Genomic DNA, 24,949 nt, shown 5'->3' with positions numbered 1-24,949 from the left:
TTAGAACTGTATATGGCCGGGCAACATATCCACCCCCGGTTAGGATATATGCCTCCCTTGGTATACCAGTACCTATTTTTCTCAATTAATTATGCGCCCTTATTAAGACGTACTAAGGGATCATTTTATAAACTCCGCTGTTCCTGACGTTTTACCGATACAATCCGCTACGTCAGCGGAACCCTCGAGACCTTTACGCCCCGGTACTCTCAATCTTCCCGACAGCTTCGGATTTTATCACAAAATCCAGAAATTATCCTCCTTTTCGCTCGCAATTCCGGTCCTAATGAGGACGAACAAACCCCTCGGAATAAATAGGAAGAGCATGTCCCCCGAAATAATCGATTTTCCAGCCCACACACGCCTTCGCATAAAGGAAACAAGCCTGCGCGTAACGGCTCTTTTCCTCAAGAAGAGAGCGGAAAATCATAGGCGGCTGGGCCCGTTCACGTTCAGTCGGTTTTTCCAGAGACATTTCCCAGTAATTACCTCTTTTCGAGTGTCGAGTTTTCACGCCAGAGATGCTGTGACTGGCCTCAGTCCATTTTCAGGTGAGTTTAACGCTCCTTGCATCTATACGGCAGATATGTTGTTTCGGATTCATGTCGGCGGTCTTGGATCAATGGGCACCCACCTGTTTGGTTCAATCGTCACCTGCTGAAGGGACAGCTGCGGATCTTCGTTCAGTTCGCCTTTAAATAGAAGAAATAGAAAATCATAATTTTGCAGATAGGAGTAGAAACTATTCACATTTTCCTTAATGATATGCTGAATGCCTTTGAAGGAAATAAGGAACAATATGTTACTATTAAGACGTTAAGAAAGAAGTAAGTGTCCTTGAAACTGTGAAACAATAGGTCGATCTCTCTGCAGATAAACATCATTTTTTCAGTATCCTCAGAAAGCTCCCTTTTGTGGTTCTTATTTATCCGCCCAAAAATATTAATTAATGACTGAAAACTCCGCAGAGATCAGCCATTACATTACATTCTTAGTTTTTTTGTTCGATCTATTTCAATTCATTCATTGTTGTCGATCTTGAATTTGATTATTTCAATTAAACAATTTTTTATGTCATTCTCATTGAATGGCAAACTGGGATTTAAGCTATAAAAGATCTTTAGGTATTCACAGTAAAGAATGTAACCAAATATTATGCAATTGTGAAAATTTTCCAGTTGTTTCCAAAATTGTGCCTTAGATTCATATTTGTCTCCTAGATACACAAATAACAGGCGTTTAGCTCAAGTAATAGAATTTCGAATTTTGTGTTAGGCTAAGTATATATAGAGGTACAATTGCTAGTGTGGCGCGGTGGTGTATGGTTTGCTTGTTTGGGTTAAATTCAATTACATAACCGAACCAATTTACGTCGTATAAAGGAAATCTTGTGAAACCAGACGAATAATTAACACGAAACTTGCATGAAAGGAAGCAATTTGACTAGAATCGAGGGTAATCTTTGATCACCCAGAGAGGAAAAGTGAATGAAAAGCGGACTCTATCAAGCAGTAAGACGTGTAAAGGTTAATCACACGGCTGAATGGAAATAGCAAGCATGGAACTTTTGCTAAATTAAGTTATTTGAGTGGAGTTTCATCCCATTAAACTCGGCGATACGAGGGATGGTCCAATATTTCTTGTACTGGGTATATTTGAAGTTATAACGATTGGACTTCCAAGACTATATTCACGTCTTGCCAACTCATCACAGCGTAATTCCAACGTGACAATTTTCACGACATTAAATTCTGAATTATTCTCCAATTTCACTTTACATCGTTAAAATAGTCCCTAATATGAAAAAATTGTGCGAAATTATCGCTAAATGAGTTTTTCCAAGTCAAAACAAAAAAAAAAAACTTTCCTAAGATTTACCAAAACTCTAGTACAAACTTATCTGTTAAAAAGGAAGAGATCTCTACGACACAACTGTAGATGGCTTGAGACATTCATAAAGCCGTGAAAATTTAATCACCTTTTTTATTAAAATAAAGACTTTTCCATAGCGCTCTCTGTAAGTGATTAGATGAATAAGTACTCATTATACAGTAGAAAAAAATATGACAATAACATTGAAATTTCCAGGCCATGCCGTGGCCGGGCATACCCTTAAGAATCGTCCTGGTCCTTCTTGCTGCATTCTTGAAGCCACCAGGTGTAACTAGCGAAGGAAATGTTGGTGAGTTTAATAGAATTATTTAGCTATTCCTACAGCCCATTTATCGATAAACCTAATTGAAATTCAGTATAACAGTTTACATACATGTTGTGTATTTGTTCTACTTCGTAAAGATCGAAATTTGAATAGATTAGATAGCGTGACCTAGAATTTAATAAAAAAAATTGCACACGCACATATAGGCATCCAAACCTCACAGATCTTCCTAAGAAGATGGACCCTGCGATTATAGGGCCCACAGTCACCTTATCCACTACTGTGCGATGTTCCACTAAATTGTATTAGTCCTTACTCTCCAGAAAAAGTTCTTCGAGTTGAATCGGGAAATAACGAGATGAAACGTACGTGTCCCCGACTTTGGACATAGAGTTTTCCAGGGATATCATGATTTCCCTTAGGACTGCATTGTGATCCTTTCACTACAAGTAAACATCCATTCCCTCGTGGTTAACTTGAGATAGCGGATCATGTTGAGTTTTCCGATCCTTTATCATCAGTGTCGAGTTGAAAGTTTGTATGGGAAATGGAAAAATACAACTTTCATGCGTTCATTTTGTCGCTTCAAACGATCACGTTTTGCTTGCTGAAGAATTCATTGCAGCAACAGAAAAATAATTTTTTTTATGTGACGAAAATTCTCCCAATTGAAAATTATGATGTGCATTGAATACTATCGACTTTGCTATAGAAAAACTTTAGAATTCTGAAGATAGTGGTTTCCAGACCACGCAGATGGATCCTCACTCAGCCTTGGTAGCTCAGTTGGGAGAGTACCTGATCGGTAATCAGCGAGTCGTAGGTTCGAATCCTGCTCTGGGTGGTACTTTTTTCAGAATTCAATTCTTGTCTGCATGCCGTTAGAAATTTTCATAATATAATTCAGACAGTAAACTATCATCACAAAAACTTTAGTGTTCAATTGTCCAACTCACACGTATCCTACCAGGATGTCCTTCAAGGACTAGACCAAGATTGTTGACGCCCGGTCGGGCTTTCATATCGAAATTTTCCATCCAGATCGATAATTCCTATACCAAGGCAAGCTTTGGCGATTTCCACTCGTTCCATATTCAATCGTATCAATAATTCACTGGAATTGCGAACGGGGCAAGAATGATGGATTGTGTCATAATTGAAAAACGGGAAAACGAACGGGCAGTTTGATACACAACGATTATTCCAATTTCACACGAGCAAGTTGAAATTGACGCTTTCAATGGAAACTAATTGATTTCAACAACATCGTTGCTATTGGACAATGTGACAATTTAAATTTCTGCATCAGAAATATGTTTTCCTTTCTCGTGACATGGACCAATTTCTATGTAATTGTGTAATATTGTTCCTCTCTCCATCTGCAAAAGGCATTCAGAATTCTTCCGGAATTTTATTTATTCAGTTACGAACTATCCTGCGGAAAAAAAAAACATCCACGAGAATGCAGCATTTCCAAGTTACGAATATTCCATTAATCTTGACAATGGAAAACACGCTGCAGGGTATGAAGTCTTATTATTTCCGCGATTCCCGAAAGAACTTTGAATTCATTTCGTATTCCACGTTGATGGAGGTTACATTACGAACGGGAAATTCGAGAACATTAAAAAAGAAGTTTGGATGAAAGGTCACAGATGAAAACATTTCATTTTTATTTGATTATTTCCCATAATGATCGCAAAATTCAATGCGAGGAAGAAGAAACCCAAAACACCATTAAAAATAAACCTTATTTCGCCGAAATTCACATCTGAAGCATAAAAAAGCCACAATAAGGACTGAACACAGCGTATCGCAATGAAATATGAGATATATATCTACTCCTGACGTTCCATTATCCCAAATTTTTTTAATTGCCCGCGATGGGAACATCAAGTTCGTGTAGGGACAGGAAACATCTTACCCAATACGTACTCTACATTCACCGACCCCATTCAGAATCGCCTACAACTCTGACGTCAATGGGGCTGACGCCCGACGCCCACTTGACGTCATTGACGTCGTAAGGGTTGTAACAACTGCTGAGGTGCTAGAGACGGGATAATTCGGTTCGCGTGGGTGAGAATGGGGGTGAAACGAAAAGGTCAAGTGGCTTGTTCCATCGTTATTGGGATGTATGGAATGAAGATGAATTGGACAACCATATTGATCGGTATATCAATCAATGATTACTGTGAGGGAATTCAAAAAAAACTACAGCTAAAACTAGCTGCGAGTTAAATGTTCTTCTACTTCATGGGAGTTACCACACTTCTTTAGGAACAACAAATTGAAAATTTTTTCAGAATAACTAACATAGCTATCTCCTTCAAAACAACCAGCATGAGAGGCTGCAGAGTTGCTAATGAAAAACTAATCCTTCTGTTTGCTGCAAATCTACAAACTTCTGATGAGTCTATTGGAAATACGAATTAGAACCAAGGCTCATTCCAGAATCCAGAACAACATACAAGCTTGGAACTCATTCAAATCAACCAAAGCAAACATGTATCGATTTCAGCTGAATTAGTATGCACCAGAGTTACATCAACAATTCATAATTAGATTACACCAATGCTAATTCGGATTAATAACCCAGGATAGATGTAGGAGAGGGAGAATTCAAATTTTGATAACTGCTCCATGAAATCGTCCTCATCAATCAAGTTTGTCTCATGTCAATTTCAAAGCGTTTTATTATCACCTTTGTGCGAAATTGAGGTCGATGTTCAAAAAAGAAATTTTCCATTTTCTCCTTGTTATCGGATTCGGAGACAACAATTTTCCACAATTCGATCGAGATTAGAGCAGTGTTCTCCGATAAGCGTCTGAATTCATCAGCGCCAGACAATTTAATTAATGAACATACCTATCGAACCGTGAACGGAAATGCATCGGAACAATCTGCAATCTCTCACTACTCTAATCAACAACGCAGAGCCTCGACAAGGCTACAAAGCCAAAACTCAATTAGGAGATACCGCAGGCTGATCAACTTGACGAATTTACTTTTGTTGCAGGTTGTTTGTTCAGCAACAGACTTTGTCTGGAAGATGAATGGTGTTTCGATGGTGAGTATTGAGGTTGAAATAATTGACTTTCCTCATCGAGTTGATTAAAAGAGTTAGTTGCATCTAACTATGCTACACAGTAACTTAATCAGAGATTGTCATTTACAATCATTCAAACCAATAAAGCCAATAGACCTATAACCTATAAAATCGGTGAGATAGAAATCTCAAATACACCTTCTTGATAGTAGAAGTAAGAATTTTTTGAGAAAGGACTGAAAGAAGCAATTTTTAACACAAGGAATATAGATTAACAATTTTTTTTCTGCGATAGGTATCACAAAAACTGAATCCTTGTTTTCAGATTACGCTTTCGGACGATGCACTCCAACAGGAGACGTAAACGAAGAAGATGTATTCAGGTGAATATTTGAAGTGAAAATTTAGACATCAGGTTGTAATATTTGGTCAAGACTTTTTAGTTATCACGAATTTACAGACGATATTCATAGTCCAGCTCATTCACTAATGGTAGAAATGAATCTCCAACAGAAATTTTCATTTCGAGAAACGTCAGTTTCCCATCAAAATTTCCCCTGACAACACGCAAGGTTCAGTAGCCGAGTGTCCCATTACAGTCGTAATTTCCAATTAAAATCATACGAATGACAAACCGATAACCCATATAATGCGAACCTCGTTCAAAATAACCTTGTCCGTTGCAGATTCGACCTCAAAAGAGACGAGCTCCACGAACTGAAGAGGGAGTTACAGCGTCTCTTCGCCCTTGGTTACAGATGGAGCCACGGATACACGCAATGTCGATTACAGGCCATGCTCTACGCTATGAAGCACGAGTAAGTGGAGCGAATTAGATTGATTTTATCGATTCAAGGGATAAGGGAAAGGGTCACGGTTTTCACGAGGTTTCGATGTCAAAACTTGCGTGTTCATGGAATTCGAGAAAAAATGATAAGGTGTCCTGCTTGAAGGTCTTCTACTTCTCCTTCAACCTTTCAAATCTACCAGATGCAACGACTACTCATTACACCTCATCAAACATAGCTTCTTTCCTAGAAATCTGCTTCTTCGAAATGGGCTGCGTTCCGCATTCGCGATTCTATCGATGCAGAAAAATCATGAGATCGCATGTCTACGCCTAATGTCAATCTGTCCACTTTTACTTTTACTTCAAATATGTTCGCTTTGCAGCACGCCGTTCGAGGAGGACGTCTGTTCCCATCTTTCCGATCAGGATCTGGAAGGGGCCCTCAAAGCTATGGACCTACAAGATCCCATGGATCCGAGGGAGGTCGCCATCATAAAATACACGCCTAGTGTCGAGAAGAGCCATGGGAAGTACGCGGACGAAGTTTACTATCCACCGGACGTTGACTTATCTGGAAGGGAGGCTCTGAGGAACAAGATCTTGGGATCCAATCCGGTCGACAGTAAGTTGATCCATTCACCTTTTCATGTCATAATTACACCTAGGTCTTTTGGTTGAACCTTTGGATGCAATGCCAACCATATTTCCTCTCAAAACGCCACTTGAAAATGGGAGGTGCAATCACTGGATTATGTGGACCAAATCAAAGATGTCTTTAGACATGATACTTCTACCAGGAAGAGATATACATTTTCTGTACTTGTGCTCAAGAGGGTCTCAAAAAGGACTTTAAAAAGACACTTCTTCAGCACCACTGAAGCAAAGATACGCTGAGAGTCTTAGATTCACACTGCTAGAATTCTCTGCTGGCATGGAAACCCCACCATACCATAAAGCAATTGGCTATAGGCAGTAAGGTGACTCTTCTATTGGTGCTAAGTAATTGTGTTATTGAAGGAGATGAAAAAGAAATCAAGGATGAAATCTGCCGAAGAAAAACCCTTTTGTTGACTTGAGAAAGACCAATATACCAGATGTCCAAAAGAATAACTCTCTGGAGAAACACTCCTAGACTTGCATAGGCAAAAGACAAGCCTGCATAAGCCAGCTCAGATTATAGTAATGGTGGAACCATAGATGAATAAAACAGGAGATAGAGCATCAATACAAAAACGCGTTCACAATATACTGCCATAAATATGAATTTGGATATCTTGGGTGGGGGAACTGGACAGAGGCGGATTCAGAACTAGTCACACTGTGAATATTTCAGGTAGTCGGCAATAATTTTATATCGAATGGAAATATGTTTCAATGCAAAGATTTCGAGTATTTTTCTTATGACAACTAATCAAAGGGATGTAGAACTAATAATACCAAAACACCTGATGTAAAAAAGAATTTATTTTGAATACAACGTTACCATACACAAATAGCCAATATGACCCTAACTTACATACAGATTATTTGAAATTTTATTCACTAAGTATAAACTGAAAATCAAAAATTACCTAACCTAACCTAACCTACATACAGATTATTTGAAAATTTATTCACTTAGTATAAACTGAAAATAAAAAATTACTTTCATGAAAAAAATTACCTTCAGAAGGGTTAATTCTCAAATCAATAGAAGTGGAAGCAGCTGAAGTTTATGGAATTTGTATAATGAGAATCTGAAAGAGTTTGTTCATTGGAGAAATCCTCAAGTCTTCCGTACAGATTTTGCGGAATGAAACAGTAATGTAATACTGCAAACATGAACCAATCATTGGTGAAATAGGAAATGATTGCTTATTGTATACAGTAACTCATAAAAGAATCCCTCAATTCTAGATGAAGCATCAATATTTTTTTTTATGGGCAGTTTTAAATTGAATTAAGTTATATTGTATATAAACTAAAGAGCAGTGTTTTTCAGCAACTTAAATATCTAGTTCATCAACCTGCTTCCCCCTTCAAATTTTTATAACACCTCAAAAGTGCTTTTTGGTGTTGAAGTGCATAATAATAAAGAGTTATTTTACGAAACTGTGAGCTTTAACTCAATAATTTTTAACTGTTCGAGGCCATTGCCATATTTATGTATTTTATGCATGCAGCTGTCTTCGAAGAAATTTTTCATTAGGTATTTGCCTCGGCTTTCCAAGCTTTCATCTTGAATTTTTCTTTCCAATGAATTGAGAACTGCTTGTAGGGCAGGAACTTTTTTCAAGTACTGACGACTCACTCGTAATCTTAAATCGGTTTTCTGACGTCAACTAGCTGTTTTTTAATTTCTGTTCTCCGCTTGTCTCCTGTAATTTTTCAACTGAAGTTTTACTTCGAAATATGAGGTATCCTGATAACAGACATTTTCATTTAACAACTCATAAAAATAATGGGAATATCCGAACTCTAATTGAATGGTCATTATTGTAATCATAATTACAGTAGTAGCATAATTTTTTCATTGAAATACATTTTAGAAATAAAGGAAACTTTTTTGATTTTCAAAAAAAGTTCCAAACATGACCTCTGCTCATTTTTATGGATTTTCATTCCTAAGACCAGTTTTATTTGCCATAGCAGTTTATAAGGAATTTTGTATACCTCCCTGGGTAGGTATGTATCTAACTTGTTTTATCCATGAACTACAAGAAGCTTTCATTTCTGCAAATCCTGAACTGGCATTCGTGTTTCTTGATATTGTTCCCATTTTCCTTCCATTTTCCTCAAAAACTCCAGTATTGATAACAGGTTTGGCACAGTATTGGCTATAATTACAACATTATTGAAGCAATTAAAATCTCGTATTACTGTTCATCTCGAAACCAGGAAGAATGTTCATACAAAAAAGCATGATATAATAAGAAAAAGAGAATCTACTATAAATTTCAAGTTCACCACAAAACTAGAAGTAGTCAGAAATCACTTGCAAAATTCCAAACAAAGTGATAATCAGACAATAAAGCGAGTTAAAAAAGTGGTAAACTACCTATCTTACCTCACTCGGGATGGCATCTTTTTTCAAATTTACGGTAAAAGTCGATTACTCTCATTATACTAAAGTCTGGAGTATAAATTACAAGAGAAGTGTAAATTTTTTTCAAGACCCAGTGCAACTCTCCACTGCCGTCGTCTGGTTTCATTTCTGGGAAATCTAAAATTGAAATCAATTATTTGATTGTATAAACTCAACATTTCAATCCTATCATTAGATGGGATTCAAACATAATTCGACCCTGGCGTCCCCTAACTCCTTCCCCTGATTTCATAAAGTCGTGAACTCAAACAAGAATAAAAGATCAAAAACTTACCAGAATAAATAAATCACTTTCCTCTTTCGTGTATAAATTGCACTTCTATTTCAAACACACGCTTTTACGGCACATCGCTGCTTATTTTCCAAAATATTACGACGTGAATGATTGAAATAATATTTTGACAATTACAAATACACACGCCGTCTTAGAAATTTTAGAAGCGATCTGGAGGGGAATACAAGCGAAAATTCATTTCATTGGTGGTTACAGGGAGTGGGAATAATTTGAAAAATGAACAGTCTGAGAAAATAGCTTATGATCCATCTATTTAATCTATGGGTGGAACTACTGACGGGTAACTGTCAGGCTCCTAAGGACATCATGGATTTATCAGTACCATTGGCGTTTTTCTCACTATAAAATGAGTAGGGTAAAGAACTAAAAATCCACCTGATTGCAGGTCCCAAATGCTATGCCAAGTTGTAATGTAGACCCTCATAGTTTCCTCGTAAGCTTTCATGTCCTTTATATCGCATGATTACACCCAGATCTACCTGTCTCTTGGTTGAATGCCAACTATTATTCCTCTCAAAACGCCCCTTGAAAATAGGATGAACTTCAAGGTGCAAACAATGGATTATTTGGACCAAAATCAAAGATGTCTTTAGACATGATACTTCTATCTGTACTTGTGCTCAAGATGGTCTCAAAAGGGACGTCTTCAGCACCACTGAAGCCAAGCTGAGGGTCTTGGATTCACACTACCAAAATTCTCTGCTGGCGTAGAAATGCCACTATACCTACCATAAAGCAATTGGCTATAGGCAGTAAGGTGGCTTTCTTCTTTTGGTGCTAGGTGATTCTCATTTTGAAAGAGATGAAAAAGAAATCAAGGATAAAATCTGCCGAAGCAAAACCCTTTTGTTGGCTTGGGAAAGACCAATATACCAGATGTCCAAAAAAATATCCCTCTGGAAAAACACTCCTATACTTGGATAGGCAAAAGACAAGTTTTGTGGTGCTTAGACAAGCCTGCATCAGGCAGCTCAGATTATAGTAATGGTGGAACTACTGACGGGTAACTGTCAGCATGAATGCCTCACGAGATAACAGTCAAGGCTCCTAAGGACATCATGGATTTATCAGTACCATTGGCGTGTTTCTCAGTATCAAATGAGTAGGGTAAAGAACTAAAAATCCACCTGATTGCAGATTCCCAAATGCTGTGCCAAGTTGTAACGTGGGCCCTCAATATCCTCTTCCTCTCAGACTGTTTCTTCATAGGCGTACTTTCTCCATCATTACGCAGATATACCTTCCTTCTTCCTAGGATTCCTTAGTCGAATAGAATTCTCCATTTTCTCGACCTTTCTTTTCAGTACTCGACATGCCCGATCCATACGCGGACTACCAGGTCATGAAGCGCGCTTGGATACCCCAAATGCACAGACGTTCGCCTCCCGTGATCACCATCAAGAGTACGAGGGACTTCGACAACGACCCTCTGGAATTCCTGCAAGCTCCGACGTTCCAGGAGAAGATAGTGGCGGACGACAATTTTCGGGAAGGGATGGGTTCGGACGTACAACAGGAGGGTCCGCGCCTGTTGTCCTTTCAGGACATGATGGATATTTATCCGTTGATCAAGTACCTCAACGAGAACTACTTGTCGCCGTCCGATCTAAGGAGGATCTTGTCGCCGGACAGTTACGAGCAGCTTGAGAGGTAAATAGACACTCATTTGCTTGTTGGAAAAACAATTTTTTTCCGATATTTCATTTTCCCATCATTGCCAGCTTTTCATTCAAAGTTTCCGTGCTCAAAAAAGATTCTTTCGCCACGATACCTGACAAAAACATTTTGTCCAGCAATTTTTTCAGGCCCGAGAGCATATGACAAAAAAAATCCCGTGTATGGCGAGAAAAATTATTTTTCGAATGTTGGTCAGTAAAAAAAATATAGAGAAGATTAATTTCAGAAAAGCGTTGAAGTCCACGAATATATCTTCTTCAAACGTATGCCAACTCAGAATTCTGAGATACAATAAATAACAATTCTGAATTGCAATTCGAAATTGTGAGATAAAAGTCATAATTGTGAGTTGCAAGTGGGAATTCTGAGATACAAGTAAGAATTCTGAGTTGTAATGTAAGTCAGAAATCTGTGATGAAAACAACACGTCTATTGCAGCATCTAAGCTTGCATCTCAGAATTCCGACTTGTATCACAGAATTCCGACTTCTAAGTCATAATTCTGCCTTGTATCCTCGAGTTGCAACTCAGATTTCTGCCTGCACCTCTATACTCCCACTTGCAGGCAAACATTCTGCTTTATATCTCATAACTCTGACTCAAAACTCAAAATTCTGACCCGAATCTCAGAATTCCGACTTGCAACTCAAAATTCTGACTTATATCTGAGAATTTCATCTTGCAACTCAGAATTCCTACTCGAATCACAGAATTCCGACTTGCAAGTCAGAATTTAGACTTGAAACTCAGAATTCCGACTTGTTTCTCCGACTTGCAACTCAGATTTCTGCCTGCATCTCTATATTCCGACTTGCAGGCTAGAATTCTGCTTTATATCTTATAACTCTGACTCACAACTCAAAATTCTGACCCGAATCTCAGAATTCCGACTTGCAACTCAAAATTCTGTCTTATATCTGAGAATTCCGTCTTGCATCTCAGAGTTCCGACTCGCATCACAGAATTTCGACTTGCAAGTCAAAATTCTGCCTTGTATCTCAGAATTTAGACTTGAAACTCAGAATTCTGACTTGTATCTCCGACTTGCAACTCAGATTTCTTCCTGCATCTTCAAATTCCGACTTGCAGGTCAGAATTCTGCTTTATATCTCATAATTCTGACTCACAACTCAAAATTCTGACCCGAATCTCAGAATTCCGACTTTCAACTCAAAATTCTGACTCGCATCTCAAAATTTCGACTTGCCACTCAGAATTCCGGCTTGTAACTTAAAATTCTGACTTATATCTGAGAATTCCGTCTTGCATCTCAGAATTGCGACTCGCATCACAGAATTTCGACTTGCAAGTCAAAATTCTGCCTTGTATCTCAGAATTTAGACTTGAAACTCAGAATTCTGACTTGTATCTCCGACTTGCAACTCAGATTTCTTCCTGCATCTTCAAATTCCGACTTGCAGGTCAGAATTCTGCTTTATATCTCATAATTCTGACTCACAACTCAAAATTCTGACCCGAATCTCAGAATTCCGACTTGCCACTCAGAATTCCGGCTTGTAACTTAAAATTCTGACTTATATCTGAGAATTCCGTCTTGCATCTCAGAATTGCGACTCGCATCACTGAATTTCGACTTGCAAGTCAAAATTCTGCCTTGTATCTCAGAATTTAGACTTGAAACTCAGAATTCCGACTTGTATCTCCGACTTGCAACTCAGATTTCTTCCTGCATCTTTAAATTCCAACTTGCAGGTCAGAATACTGCTTTATATCTCATAGTTCTGACTCACAACCCAAAATTCTGACCCGAATCTCAGAATTCCGACTTGCAACTCAAAATTCTGACTCTCATCTCAAAATTTCGACTTGCCACTCAGAATTCCGGCTTGTAACTCAAAATTCTGACTCGTTTCTAGGGATTTCGAGTTTCAAGACATTCAGAAAAGCCACGTTTCGAGCTAGCGGAAAAAAGTTTTTGGAGTCCGATGATGAACGTCTTCTATTTTCAGACTTCTGGAAGACTTCGACCACACCTTCGCCAGACACGACTACCGCATAGCGGACCTCGAAGAGCAGCTGGCGAAAGAGAACGAACTGACGCCCGAACGCTTCTCCATGACGTACAACACCCCCGACAAGTTCAGGGAGGGTTGGGAGTCCAGGGATTCCCTGGAATTCATCAACCGTCGCGAGTCGCAGGATGCGGACGACGAGATCTGGAGGTCCGGGCCGAACGAAATCTTCAGGGAGCTCAAGAAAGTCCAGCTGCCGTCGAGGAGGAACGAGGAGGACGAGGAGGGCGGCTACGGCGGCGTGTTCAGGGAGCAGAGCAAGCACGGAAACGAACGCTGGACGGACGTCAGGAAGCAGCATCCCTCTTCCAGCCAGCGTACCGGCGTCTATACGGAGGGTGGATTCGTTTATCCCTCGGATACGATGAACGGTAAGTCTATCCATCCATCTCCGATTCATTTCCGAGAACTTCGGAAGCAATCTCGCAGCGAAATACACGATTTGGACGTTTATGGTCGAATGGCTTGTTAATTGGACCGTCGAAACTTTCAAACCAATCGAACGTTTGGGATGAAGTTCAAACCAGTATTAGAAATGCTTTCAATTTAAAAGAATTAACGATTTCATATAGAAAGATAGTTGAAGCAGATCATTCTACCAATAAACTTTCACTCATATCATCTCTGAACTGAATGATTCTCATATACAGAATTCGATGATGATACAACACTACTCACAACTATAATCTCCCCATCATATCATCAGATAACTAATTACATCTCATTCCCTCCCTAAAAAGATTGTATGCTAACACTTATTGGATGTCATAACGCAAACGAACTAAGATACTGATCGTGTGTATGATTTTTGGACCAGGCAAATCATCAAAGGAATCTCTGAGCGGAGACCTGGAAAAGCTGCTAGAAAAAAATAGTAACTTTGGCTTTAAAAGACCCGAAAGGCTCGACGTTAAAAAACCTGGACCGAAGTTTCCCCAACACCCTCACGAAGGTAAATGTTGTTATCGTGTCCCCCCCCTCTCTCTCTTTCTTTTCAGAACAAACTCTTGTCGCAACCAATCAGTCGAGGTAGACGAAGAAACTTGTATGGGTTCCGATGTGGCTCGAAAGAACACGTAGAAATGTGGTTTCCATATTTATTTCCTGATTTACAGTGTCGATTTGAGATTTTTGAAAGGCTTCTCAAGCTCTCCTAGATTGATACTGCGGAAGTACGGCCTATTAATCCTTTCTGCTTGATGAGTTTTCAGCCAGCTCTAGGCACTGGCATACCATACCATGTGTTCAGCTGTTTAGGCTTCTGATCAACTGAGCCTACAAATCTCATCTGCTGACTTTCCCATAAGGTACAAATGATATTTGTACCGACAGTAGTCCTACCATCACCCGAAGCTCAGCTCGTGACAGCTTCAGCAGCTTCCTATAGGTCAGTGAAATTATCACAAATTTCTTTGACTGAGTAATTCCAGAAATGTTCCTTCAGATGGTTATTCTGTTGTTCAACTTCCATTGCTGGACCTCTGCCTGATATTGGTATTTTCCAAGCCCACAGAAAGGCTCAGGTCCAGCAGGTGTTAACCTTGATGCATTTATTGCAAGTTTATCTGCTTTTTCATTTCCTTCAACATAAAAATGGCCTGGTACCCACAGTAGAGTCACTCTATTGCCTCTGTCCAGTTACTTCATGGTATGACGCCATGTCAGCGGAAATCTCTGGCAGTGTGATTCCAGGGACCTCAGCGTGGCTTGGCTGTACAGGGTGGGCAAATTTCGATGTTTTAGTACTACAGTTTTTAAACCAGAAGACAAAATCTGATACCCCATTCCGTTCTCTTTTCCTGAGAAACTTACAATAGTAGTAGTGATTTTTGGCCACTTTCTTTTGTTTTCGAGTTATAAGCAAAAATTGGAAAAATGGCGATATCGAAATAAATTTATATCTCCGCTAATACTGATGATAGAGCTTTGAAATTGAAACATTATACCGGCACTTTTTTAAGTAGAATCCAGTGGCGTGCTCGCCTTTTTAGCAGGATTTTTAATTATGAACACAAGTTTTCTGTGCAATTTTTTGAAAGCTTAATTTTTTCTGATTTCAAAAATATATAACATCATATGGTTTGTGTCAATATAAATAATAGAAAATGGTCAAAAACCTTTTTGCTCAATATTTCTATGGTTTCAACTTTGACGAGCACAGAAAAATAGAGTTTCCTATAACAAAAGCAGTCTCCTTCCGGCAATGTCATTCTTTCTATGCTTTTTACCAATTTTCACAAAATTTGAATCAAGATATATTTAATAAATTTTCATAATAATGAAAAGACTTATAGAAGGAGACAGTGGTAATCATAGGATGCTATATGTTTCTGTGCTCATCAAAAGTTGAAACCATAGAAATATTGATAAAAAAGGTTTTTGATCATTTTCTATCATTTATATTGATACAAACCATATGATGTTATATATTTTTGAAATCAGAAAAAATTAAGCTTTCAAAAAATTGCACAGAAAACTATTGTTCCCTTTTAAAAAAACATAACTTTGGGTAATAGCTTCGTAATCAAAAATTCTTCTGAAAAGGCGTGCACGCCACTGGATTCTACGTAAAAAAGTGCCTGTATAATGTTTCAATTTCAGAGCTCTATCCTCAGTATTAGCGGAGATATAAATTTATTTCAATATCGCCATTTTCCCAATTTTTGCTTATAACTCGAAAACAAAAGAAAGTGGCCAAAAATGACTACTACAATTGTTAGTTTCTCAGAAAAAGAGAACGAGAATGGGGTATCAGATTTTGTGTATCTCCTCTGGTTTAAAAACTGTAGTGCTAAAACATCGAAATTTGCCCACCCTGTACATGGTGATATAGATGAGCGCTCCTTTGAGATTTATTTTAAGACACCCCTGAGCGCATATTTGAACAGCCAGTGTCTCGATCTGTAAAATATATGGTTCACTTCCCAGGGCTTTAGAGGCATCCGATGGTTTTGCCAAGAGGTTTGAGTCTAGTTGATTCAATATCCTCATATGTCCAACCCAGTTTCCAGGTAGGAGATTCACGTTAAGAGATATTCTTATTGCTACCAGCAAGCTGCATTTCCTTACATGTAGATGTAGGGGAGACATATCAAGTAATGCCACAAGCGCTGCTGTAACAGCTGTGTGCATAGTTCTCGTAACACAGGCCAACCTTTTGCAGTTTCTGCAACTGGTTGCGTAGAGACAAGAACCTCTTCGGTCCTTGTCCACCATGCTCTTTTCGAGGTCTAAATCAGATCATTACCAATTCCTCATCATATGAGATTCAATTTTTATGGTCAATCATTCCAACTGACGCTTCATCGGAATCCTTCCAAGGTTCGAACTCTTCGTCCTACTTCGACTGAACGGAATCCAAAAAACCCGAGATACAAAAACCAAAAGACAAAGGATCGGCCACATCTTCTCGACTCAAACCCGCATCCCAAAACTGTCCGGAGCGACCTCTACACACCTCTCTCTCTCAGCCTTCTCGATCTAACCATTTTCACATACCCCAGCATGAGCCCCACAAGATGGGTACTTCTGTCAGGTCATCAGCGATGACGTTTTTTCAGTGTCTTTTCATCATCTCGGTGTTCACATGTCGACATCCAAAGGTGCGTCATACGTTTCAGGGCTCCCTTTTAACTTTGCAGATCTCAAGCGCAAAGGTTTCATTAATGACGAACATATGTACATGCCTTCCATGATGAAAAAAGGACCGAGAGGGGCGCCGCACCCGAACCCCTACAAGGGCGACCAGTTCGACATGGAGGAGTCAAACGCCGATTACGTTTTCGTCGGTTTCAACAAAAAGTAAGGTTGAACGAAAGAGTCGGAAGCGATTATCGGTGTGTGATTGTGTCGAAATTGTTTCAGCTTCGACACGTGGGGTCAGGGGGAGGAGGTGATAAGGAAGATCGCCTTCATGCTGCACCTGGAGCCGTCCAGCTTCGAGAATGGCCAGTGAGTATCAATCAAAATGAGAAGTTGAATAGGAAAAAACAAGAAAATGTATAAAAAATAATAGAAAAAAAAAACTATTTTCAATTGTTTGGGGATAAAATCAATAAAATGTGCATTTCTGACGCTCATGTACAAAAACTCCCTTCAAGATGAGCCAGAAGATATTTTTTTTCAACTTTATTTGGTTGAAAGGAATACGGAGCAAAATATGCGTTTTCGGAAAACATCAACGAACACTTGACGAGCAGTTCATAAGTACAGGGTGTTTTCAAAGGTGAGGTTTTTTTTTGACACACGGTAGAACTCATCAAAATAAGTCGTTCAACCAAAAATTGATGGCTAAGATATACCCCTAGAAGTTCGACAAAATTTCATTTTTCTAGGGTCGTATTAGGATCTATTTCAGTAATCATTTTCAATATTTTTTTCAACTTTGTGATTTTGAAAGTTTTGTATAAGTGATTTTTGGTGAAACGCTTAATTTTGTCCAGTTCTACCTTCTGTTGAAAAAAACCTCACCTTCAAATAATCCTTGCATATACAGCTCAGAGGTAATGGAGCCAAACCCAAAGATTTTTTCCTGGAGAGTCACTCTCTCTGAGAGTAAGAAATTTTTTAAGCTGATAACGTAAGAATAGAAACCGATAGGACCTCGACGATTAAACCTACTTCCGGTTGCTGAAATCATTTCCTACCTCAATCTCACTATGAAGTGTGATTTTCCGTGAGCGCATACCGCAAGATCACTCCTTGACATTCAGGGCTATTTCCATTGACATTGTACCATTATCGAATATTTCTCTATTTCCAGTGTCATCAAAAATGTGGTCACATTCAAAGTATTGCCCAACAGTAAAGGACTGAACGCGTCTGAGGTGGCCCACAGAATTCGTAAGTGATTTTCTTATTCCCTCAATACATTTTTCGTTTTTAACTCATATTATAATCTAAAATTATCTTTCAAAGACAAACGAAATGAATTAATTTCACCATGAAGGTTAAATAAATACAGTTCCTAGCAATGATTTTCAGTTCACCATAATAAGTTATTTCTGAATCCTAATACAAATCATATCCAATCACACAATTGACGAAGATTCTACTGATTCCACATATGCGTTTGAATTTCCAGGTGCACTGAAGGATATCATGAGTACAGAAAAAGGTTTGACCATCATCGACGCAGGGATAAAGGATAAGGTGAGTCCCAATCCCAAATTGCACATCTAACCTACGAATCTGTCTAGTTCCGAACGTTAAACCGGAAATTCTGTTGAATTTTTCAGATACCGATTAGGAAAAACCGTATGCGTTTCCACGTCTTACCATTCATTAAGCACAAATCAAAATCTCCGACAATCTGGGTCGAAAGTGAAGTAGGTACAAAAAGTAGATGCAAAATTTGTTTGGTTTGTCGAAATTGGTAGGCTTTCGCCTTTTTTCAATGAAAATCTTTGGGTATTTTCTCAAAATTAAAACACCTTTGTCAATTTTCGATGCTTCACTGGACAAATATCCCGATAGATGAAAATAGCCCATTATTACTATCTCCGGAAAATATGATGATCGAACCAATTTTTTGGTAAATTTCATCATCAATAATAATTATCATTCGAAAAATTCAATAGTATATACGCATGCAATTTAGTTGAAAGTAGTGCAGAACGAGCTTTTAAATATTTATTGTCTTCATTGATTTCGCAAAGTAGGTATTGTTCAACAAAGAGACACGTTATAATCGTTGTATCTTCTCTATGCTCTGTAGGTAACCTCAAACTGTCAACTTCAAATTTTTTTTTGGGTTGGCAGTACTTGACCGCGTTAATTATGTTAATTTTAGGACAGCTTTTAGGGGACCAGATGAATCATTCGCTTCGCTAAGGAAAACAGACTTAGTGAAGCATAAAAGATACCTTCAGTCACCTTTTTTTTTCCAGGAAAAGATGCAAGCCGTGCTGGCCGCGCCCATGATCAACGACAACGAGTTCTACATCGTCATCTTCATGGTTTGCGGGGTGCTAGGCGCCATGATCGTTGCTGCGGCCCTGCTGATCATCATCCGTAAGCATATCAAGTCGAAGGAGAAACTGCAGGGTCTGAGCAAACCGGACACGGAAGCGAGCAAGGATTACCAGGATCTGTGCAGGGCCAGGATGTCGGCCAAGGGGCAGCCTTCTGGCGAGAGCGTACACGGGAGGATAACGAGCCTGTCCAAGGAATCAGAGCAGAGTCCATCTAGCAGATCCAGCACATCGTCCTGGAGCGAAGAGCCAGCGTTGCACAACATGGATATTTCGACAGGTATGTCATCCTAGCTGGGTAGAGGAGAGGTACCTCCTGTTTCAACCTCAAGGAAGACGGTAGAATGACAAGTGACAGATGATTCAAGTGATTCAGGCGCGGATGTTTTAAAATAGTTTCGATCCTCTTCTCCTTCGTCTACTTCTTCTAGTGCACCACCATTTTCAAGCTGAACGGAGGTCCATTGTCCCTCTTCATGAATTTGGAGTGATTCAGACCAAGAGTCAGAAGAAAGGGGCATCCCTCATTTTAGGCATACTGTGTGTGAGGCTACATGGGTGTTTTGTTCTTAATTCAGAAGGGTTACCACATAATACGTTCAGAAGGTTGATCTGCGCACCTGAAGCAACGAACAACCCCATTGGACCATTCATCAAATAGGTGGTTAGCTAGAACATTTGTACTGAGCCAGGATTTTTCTATCTCAGGTTTAGAAGACGTTCTGCCGATGAGAAGCTTCGACTGTCTGAGATTACCCCTTTTGGGAGAGAATTTCTTATCGAGACATCTCACAAAGATGATCTTGACCAGATAAGAAGAGTCGGTTCAGGACCATCAAAAGCTGGGCAAGTCCCTGGTTAGCTGGAGTACTTTTTACGAATTTCCTTCAACGTGCAGTAAGAACAGCATACAGCTCTGCCTCACTATGGAGTACTCCTTTCCTAGGGCGATAGAGACTACAATCTGGCCACCATTCCCTGCGGATATCACAGAGGTGTCTTCATGCTCAAGCAGCTAATTCGATGTAGACCACTGAACTTTAACCCTAGAGGCCCTCAAAGCAGAAACTCCCTAAATTCTTTCATTCTTTTTCAGGTCACATAGTGCTGAACTACATGGAAGACCATTTAAAGAACAAGGACCGTCTGGAGCAGGAATGGGTGGCGCTGTGCGCCTACGTGGCCGAACCATGCGCCACGACCGTTGCCCTGAGGAAGGAGAACGCGGGCAAGAACAGATACCCGGACATCGTACCATACGACCACTCGAGGGTGATCCTGAACGAGCTGTCGAACGCTAACGGATCCGACTACATAAACGCGTCCAGTATAACGGATCACGACCCCAGGAATCCAGCCTACATCGCCACCCAGGGGCCGTTGCCCCACACGTCGGCCGACTTTTGGCAGTTGATCTGGGAGCAGGGGGCCGTTGTCATAGTGATGCTGACAAGACTGACCGAATCCGGGGTGGCCATGTGCCATAGATATTGGCCCGAAGAAGGTGAATACAATTCTGTCAATAGTATAAAGTAGATAGCTGCATCCATAATGGATCACTGCATGCGAAAGACCTTAACAAAGTATACGAAGCTTGTTATGGTACTCTTCCTCACAACCGTGCTCTTCAACCTTGAATTTCTAGTTGATAACATTCAAATTTTTGAAGGAGGATTATATAGTTCGAGTTAAATCCGAATTTGATTGTAGTCGTGCCTAAAATTCTACAATTCCATTGGTAACAATGATATCCAAAGGAATATTTCCAGGGTCGGAAAGGTACCACATCTACGAAGTGCATCTCGTCTCGGAGCACATATGGTGCGACGACTACCTAGTGCGTTCCTTCTACCTGAAGAACCTGAGGACGGGAGAGACCAGGACGGTCACTCAGTTCCACTTCCTCTCCTGGGCTGAGACGGGTGTGCCTGCGTCTACGAAGGCCTTGCTCGAGTTTAGGAGAAAAGTTAACAAGTCGTACAGAGGCCGGTCTTGCCCTATCGTAGTACACTGTAGTGACGGTGCAGGTAGAACAGGTGAGTTTACCGTTTGGTCTTCCCCATGGTTCTGTTCTAGTTCCAATGAATTTTTTGACTTGATTAGGATTAGGATAGTGCGTTGAATCTCGTTTATTTTTCAGGCACCTATTGTCTAATAGACATGGTACTAAGTAGAATGGCGAAAGGAGCCAAAGAGATAGATATAGCAGCTACCTTAGAACACCTTAGAGATCAGAGAGTGAAAATGGTGGCATCTAAGCAGCAGTTTGAGTTTGTATTGACCGCCGTAGCAGAGGAAGTGCACGCCATCTTAAAAGTGAGTAATGATGATAGCCAGTTTGGCATATCTTGAAAGGGGGAGTATTATATTCCCTTCTATGAGGTCTAGTAGTGGATGATCTGGTCCACAGGCTTACAGGGCTTGGCTTCTATATGGGCAGACGACATAGTTCTTAAAGTGAGAGAAAAATTTGAGAGCACCTTATGCGATTGAATGTTACAGAGCCTCAGAATTATTAAGCGAAGACAAAACATTTACTACGAAGGTATATATATAAAGGGAACCCACTCCCAAATCTACTGAATGGTTCGGATGGTTTTGAAATCATTGCATTCGAAAGAAACTATCAGAAATGTGACATATCGATAGATTCTGACATTCAGACTGCGATCAATGCACTGAGCTCCCATAATATCGATACTGAGATGATATGGGAGTGTCCGAGTCTAAAAAATCTCAATGAAATAGATTAGAATAACCAGGTCTATTTGAAGAAGATCTCTGTTGGGGGCACATAAGGTCTTAAGGTCACATAGCATTGCAATTCTTCTTGATATTTACAATAGGCTTGTTCGTAGAGTGATTCACAACGGTTTAGAACTGTACAGAGCAAGCGCAAATGGATTTTCGCTACCCTAAAATGGAATTGCGCTTGCTCTGTACAGTTCACAACCGTTGAAAACCACTCTACGAAAATACTCTATGTATTGAACATAGGGACAGTACATCAAATCCTCAGAGTATTATTTTCTTAATACATGTTCTGTTTTCTTTTCCAGGTGCTACCGCCGCAGCCAACTGCACCGCAACCGGACAAAGAGAAATAATCACCGCGATCAATAAATACAACAAAGTCAATGCGATAAAAAGGGAAACATGGTTTTAGATGTCCCGAGCTGAGAACGGCTCGGCCAGATGAGAATACGCGCTTTATATTAAACACCTATAAGGCTTGAAGTTGTTTCTTGCGATTTTTCGTATTTTCTTTGCTGTACTGTACTCATCGACTAAGTGTATTTACATAGAATTTTCCCCGCAGATTTCCCAGAATCTTATCATTGTAAATGTTTCAGGAGAACTCAGATACCTGAACAAAATTTTATGCAAAGTGTTATTGGAACATATATAGAATTATCGTATATTATTGTTGTGTTTAAGTTTTCATATTTTACATTGTACGCGAGTGGTTTTCTTCAATTGGGGGTCTTGAACATTCCGAAGGTTCGATAACAGCTTGCGCGACCTTCTCCTGCCATTTTGTGAGAGAATTCTGAGGTACTTTCCTGTCGTTTGGTTGATAGGTTTTCCAATACCCCCTTCCTTAATTAGGATATAAGACTTGGTTCAATTGAAGTTCTGGATTAGGGACCTTTGAAACCCGATTTTCAAGACACATCGAATCATGACACTGTCTCGAACTTGCTGAAGACACGTTGGAACAGTTCAGGCTCTGGCAACTTGTCTTGGATGCAAGATCTTCAAATCATCACATTTCTTCATCGACTAATCCCCCTCTCCTTTCACTGTATTCGTTGTTTTTCCCCTCGAATCACGAGGGCTTGTATAATAAGTGGGTATTAATCAAAAACTTCCGGATTAACGACACAATGAGGGAAGATAATGAACAGGCGAGAATTTCAAGACAAAATCCGTCGGTCTTAGGCTCGCCGCGATTCAAATGCAAACATTCCATTTCAACGTTCACCTTAACTCGTTTAAGTTTCGTCTAAACTCCCATCTCTCTGGTTTCCAGCCTCCCAGAAAGACGGGAGTTTAGCCCGGACGCGGGCAGATCGCCATTTCTCTGGTATCCAGCCTCCCAGAAAGATGGAAATTCGGCGTCGTCGAACTGGTCACGGTAGGATCTCAATTTGGAGCAATCGACCAGCGATCGATTCTTGTTCTAAGTTGAGGGTCTACCGGGAGACTTCGAAACCGTAAATTTCAGACTGAAAATTTTCTCTTCGTGCGAGAGTCGATCGATTAATTTATTGGTGTTTGGCCCCGATTAAGCACCGGCGTCCTTCTCAATTCCGACGCGTGCTTTCTGCGGCAGTCCACATCTGATCCTACATATATATGGAAATATGAATATATTTATGGATTTAAGAGAAGAAGAGGTATAATTACAGATGTTTCCAATATATATTAACTATTTTGTCAAAGGAACTATACTAAAGGAAAATGTAATTTTATCGATAAATTAATGTACTGAATCTATCTAGATTAGTGTATTTAATGTAAAGTATTTGAATGTAAACAGCACAATGGTTGCCATTTTTTTCTATTTCTCAATGAACCCTTCACCGGTCCACCTCCTTCTATCCTTCCTAAGTACCCAGAGAATTTCGACCTGTAGACCTTCAAGTGCCTCGTTAAAAGGCTCTCTAAACTCCATCGATTCACGGTAGTCCCGTACTCAGGTCTTACCTGAGAAGACTACCTACGTAGGTCTGACAAATACAACTGCTTCCATCGCCCAGCTTCTAGACGGAGAGGCAGAGCCAAAAAAAGTTTCTGACTTTATTAAGCCTGGTTTTTTCTCAGGTGATTACAATCATAATATACAACAAAATGCTGTGGTCAGTCAACTGGATGTTAGAACATGTGCCTCAGGTGCGCGGTCAAACATAATAAAATCAATTTCTTAAGGCTGAAACTTTATAAACTCTTGTGTTTTAGTATATAAATCAAAATTATGATAGTCAGTCAACGTCCAATCGGGACATAGCTGGTAAGTCAGCTTTAATGTGCGTAGATAGAAGTGGGACTGGAAATCATCAAAGGATGATTAATGTCAGTAGAATGCATCAAAGATTGGGAAATTCTCTTTGAAATGCTCTTCCTGGACTGCATGCTTTGATTGGATGTGATTTCAACCCAGCTTTCCACAAAAAAAGGAAAAAAGCCTCTGCAGATAATGAAGCAAAGCGAAGATTTTCAAAATAACATTCGCTGACCTTGGACTTGCAGATGAAAGCAACCAGAATAATATGCTTAATAAGGTTCAAGAATTTGTTTGACATTCATACGGCTTGAAAAAAATAAAATCAATTGACGAGGCAAGATTCGTTTCATTTTCGAAGACGTATAAATGTCTTAGCACCACAAACGATCCTTTTAAAATTAATATAAGGAATGTAGATGGATCGAGTATGCTACCATGCCAATCATAATTGATGCAGCAGTTCTTTAAGAGCTTCATTACAAATATTTGGCGGAATGCTCACCCTCAAATTCCAACTGGGTTGAAATAACATCCAGTCAAAGCATGCAGTCCAGGAAGAGCATTGCAAAGAGAATCTCCCAATCTTTGATGCGTTCTTCTGACATTAATCATCCTTTGATGATTTCCAGTCCCACTTCTATCTACGCACATTAAAGCTGACTGACCAGCTGTGTCCCGATTGGACGTTGACTGACTATCATAATTTTGATTTATATACTAAAACACAAAAGTTTATAAAGTTCCAGCCTTAAGAAATTGATTATATTATGTCGCACCTGAGGCATATGTTCTAACATCCACTTGACTGACCGCAGCATTTTGTTGTATATTATGATTGTAATCACCTGAGAAAAAACCTGGCTTAATAAATTCAGAGACTT

At 39.6% G+C, this 24,949-nt stretch overlaps 1 protein-coding gene across 3 annotated transcripts; it reads left to right on the top strand.

The window, feature by feature from the left end:
• The first annotated feature begins 394 nt into the window (after nt 1-394).
• Nucleotides 395-23,617, top strand: LOC123314237 (receptor-type tyrosine-protein phosphatase N2). Of its 3 annotated transcripts, XM_044899389.1 has the most exons (18): nt 395-551; nt 2,089-2,182; nt 5,179-5,229; nt 5,534-5,591; nt 5,895-6,026; nt 6,382-6,620; nt 10,683-11,028; nt 13,026-13,459; nt 13,906-14,040; nt 16,730-16,889; nt 16,953-17,039; nt 17,851-17,930; nt 18,172-18,239; nt 18,977-19,340; nt 20,157-20,564; nt 20,830-21,096; nt 21,201-21,376; nt 22,120-23,617. In XM_044899389.1, exons 2-18 carry the CDS (start codon nt 2,092-2,094, stop codon nt 22,165-22,167), a joined length of 3,144 nt encoding a protein of 1,047 aa, XP_044755324.1. In that variant the 5' UTR covers nt 395-551; nt 2,089-2,091; the 3' UTR covers nt 22,168-23,617. The 3 variants fall into 3 exon arrangements, with proteins under 3 accessions (XP_044755324.1, XP_044755326.1, XP_044755325.1); XM_044899391.1 differs by lacking the exon at nt 13,906-14,040 and having other exon boundaries at nt 16,793-16,889; XM_044899390.1 differs by lacking the exon at nt 13,906-14,040.
• Nucleotides 23,618-24,949: the final 1,332 nt, after the last annotated feature.

This window comes from Coccinella septempunctata, chromosome 5 (assembly GCF_907165205.1).
Source record: "Coccinella septempunctata chromosome 5, icCocSept1.1, whole genome shotgun sequence".
Classification (NCBI taxonomy): Eukaryota; Metazoa; Arthropoda; class Insecta; order Coleoptera; family Coccinellidae; genus Coccinella; species Coccinella septempunctata.
Note: the sequence above shows the minus strand (reverse complement) of the source record. Positions and strands in the feature narration are given on the sequence as shown.

Coding starts and splice junctions, on each gene's coding strand:
- LOC123314237 (XM_044899389.1), top strand. CDS start 2,092: ATGCCGTGGCCGGGCATACCCTTAAGAATCGTCCTGGTCCTTCTTGCT. Junction 17,040..17,850: donor TCCAGCTTCGAGAATGGCCA/GTGAGTATCAAT, acceptor CTCTATTTCCAG/TGTCATCAAAAATGTGGTCA. Junction 21,097..21,200: donor TGACGGTGCAGGTAGAACAG/GTGAGTTTACCG, acceptor TTTATTTTTCAG/GCACCTATTGTCTAATAGAC.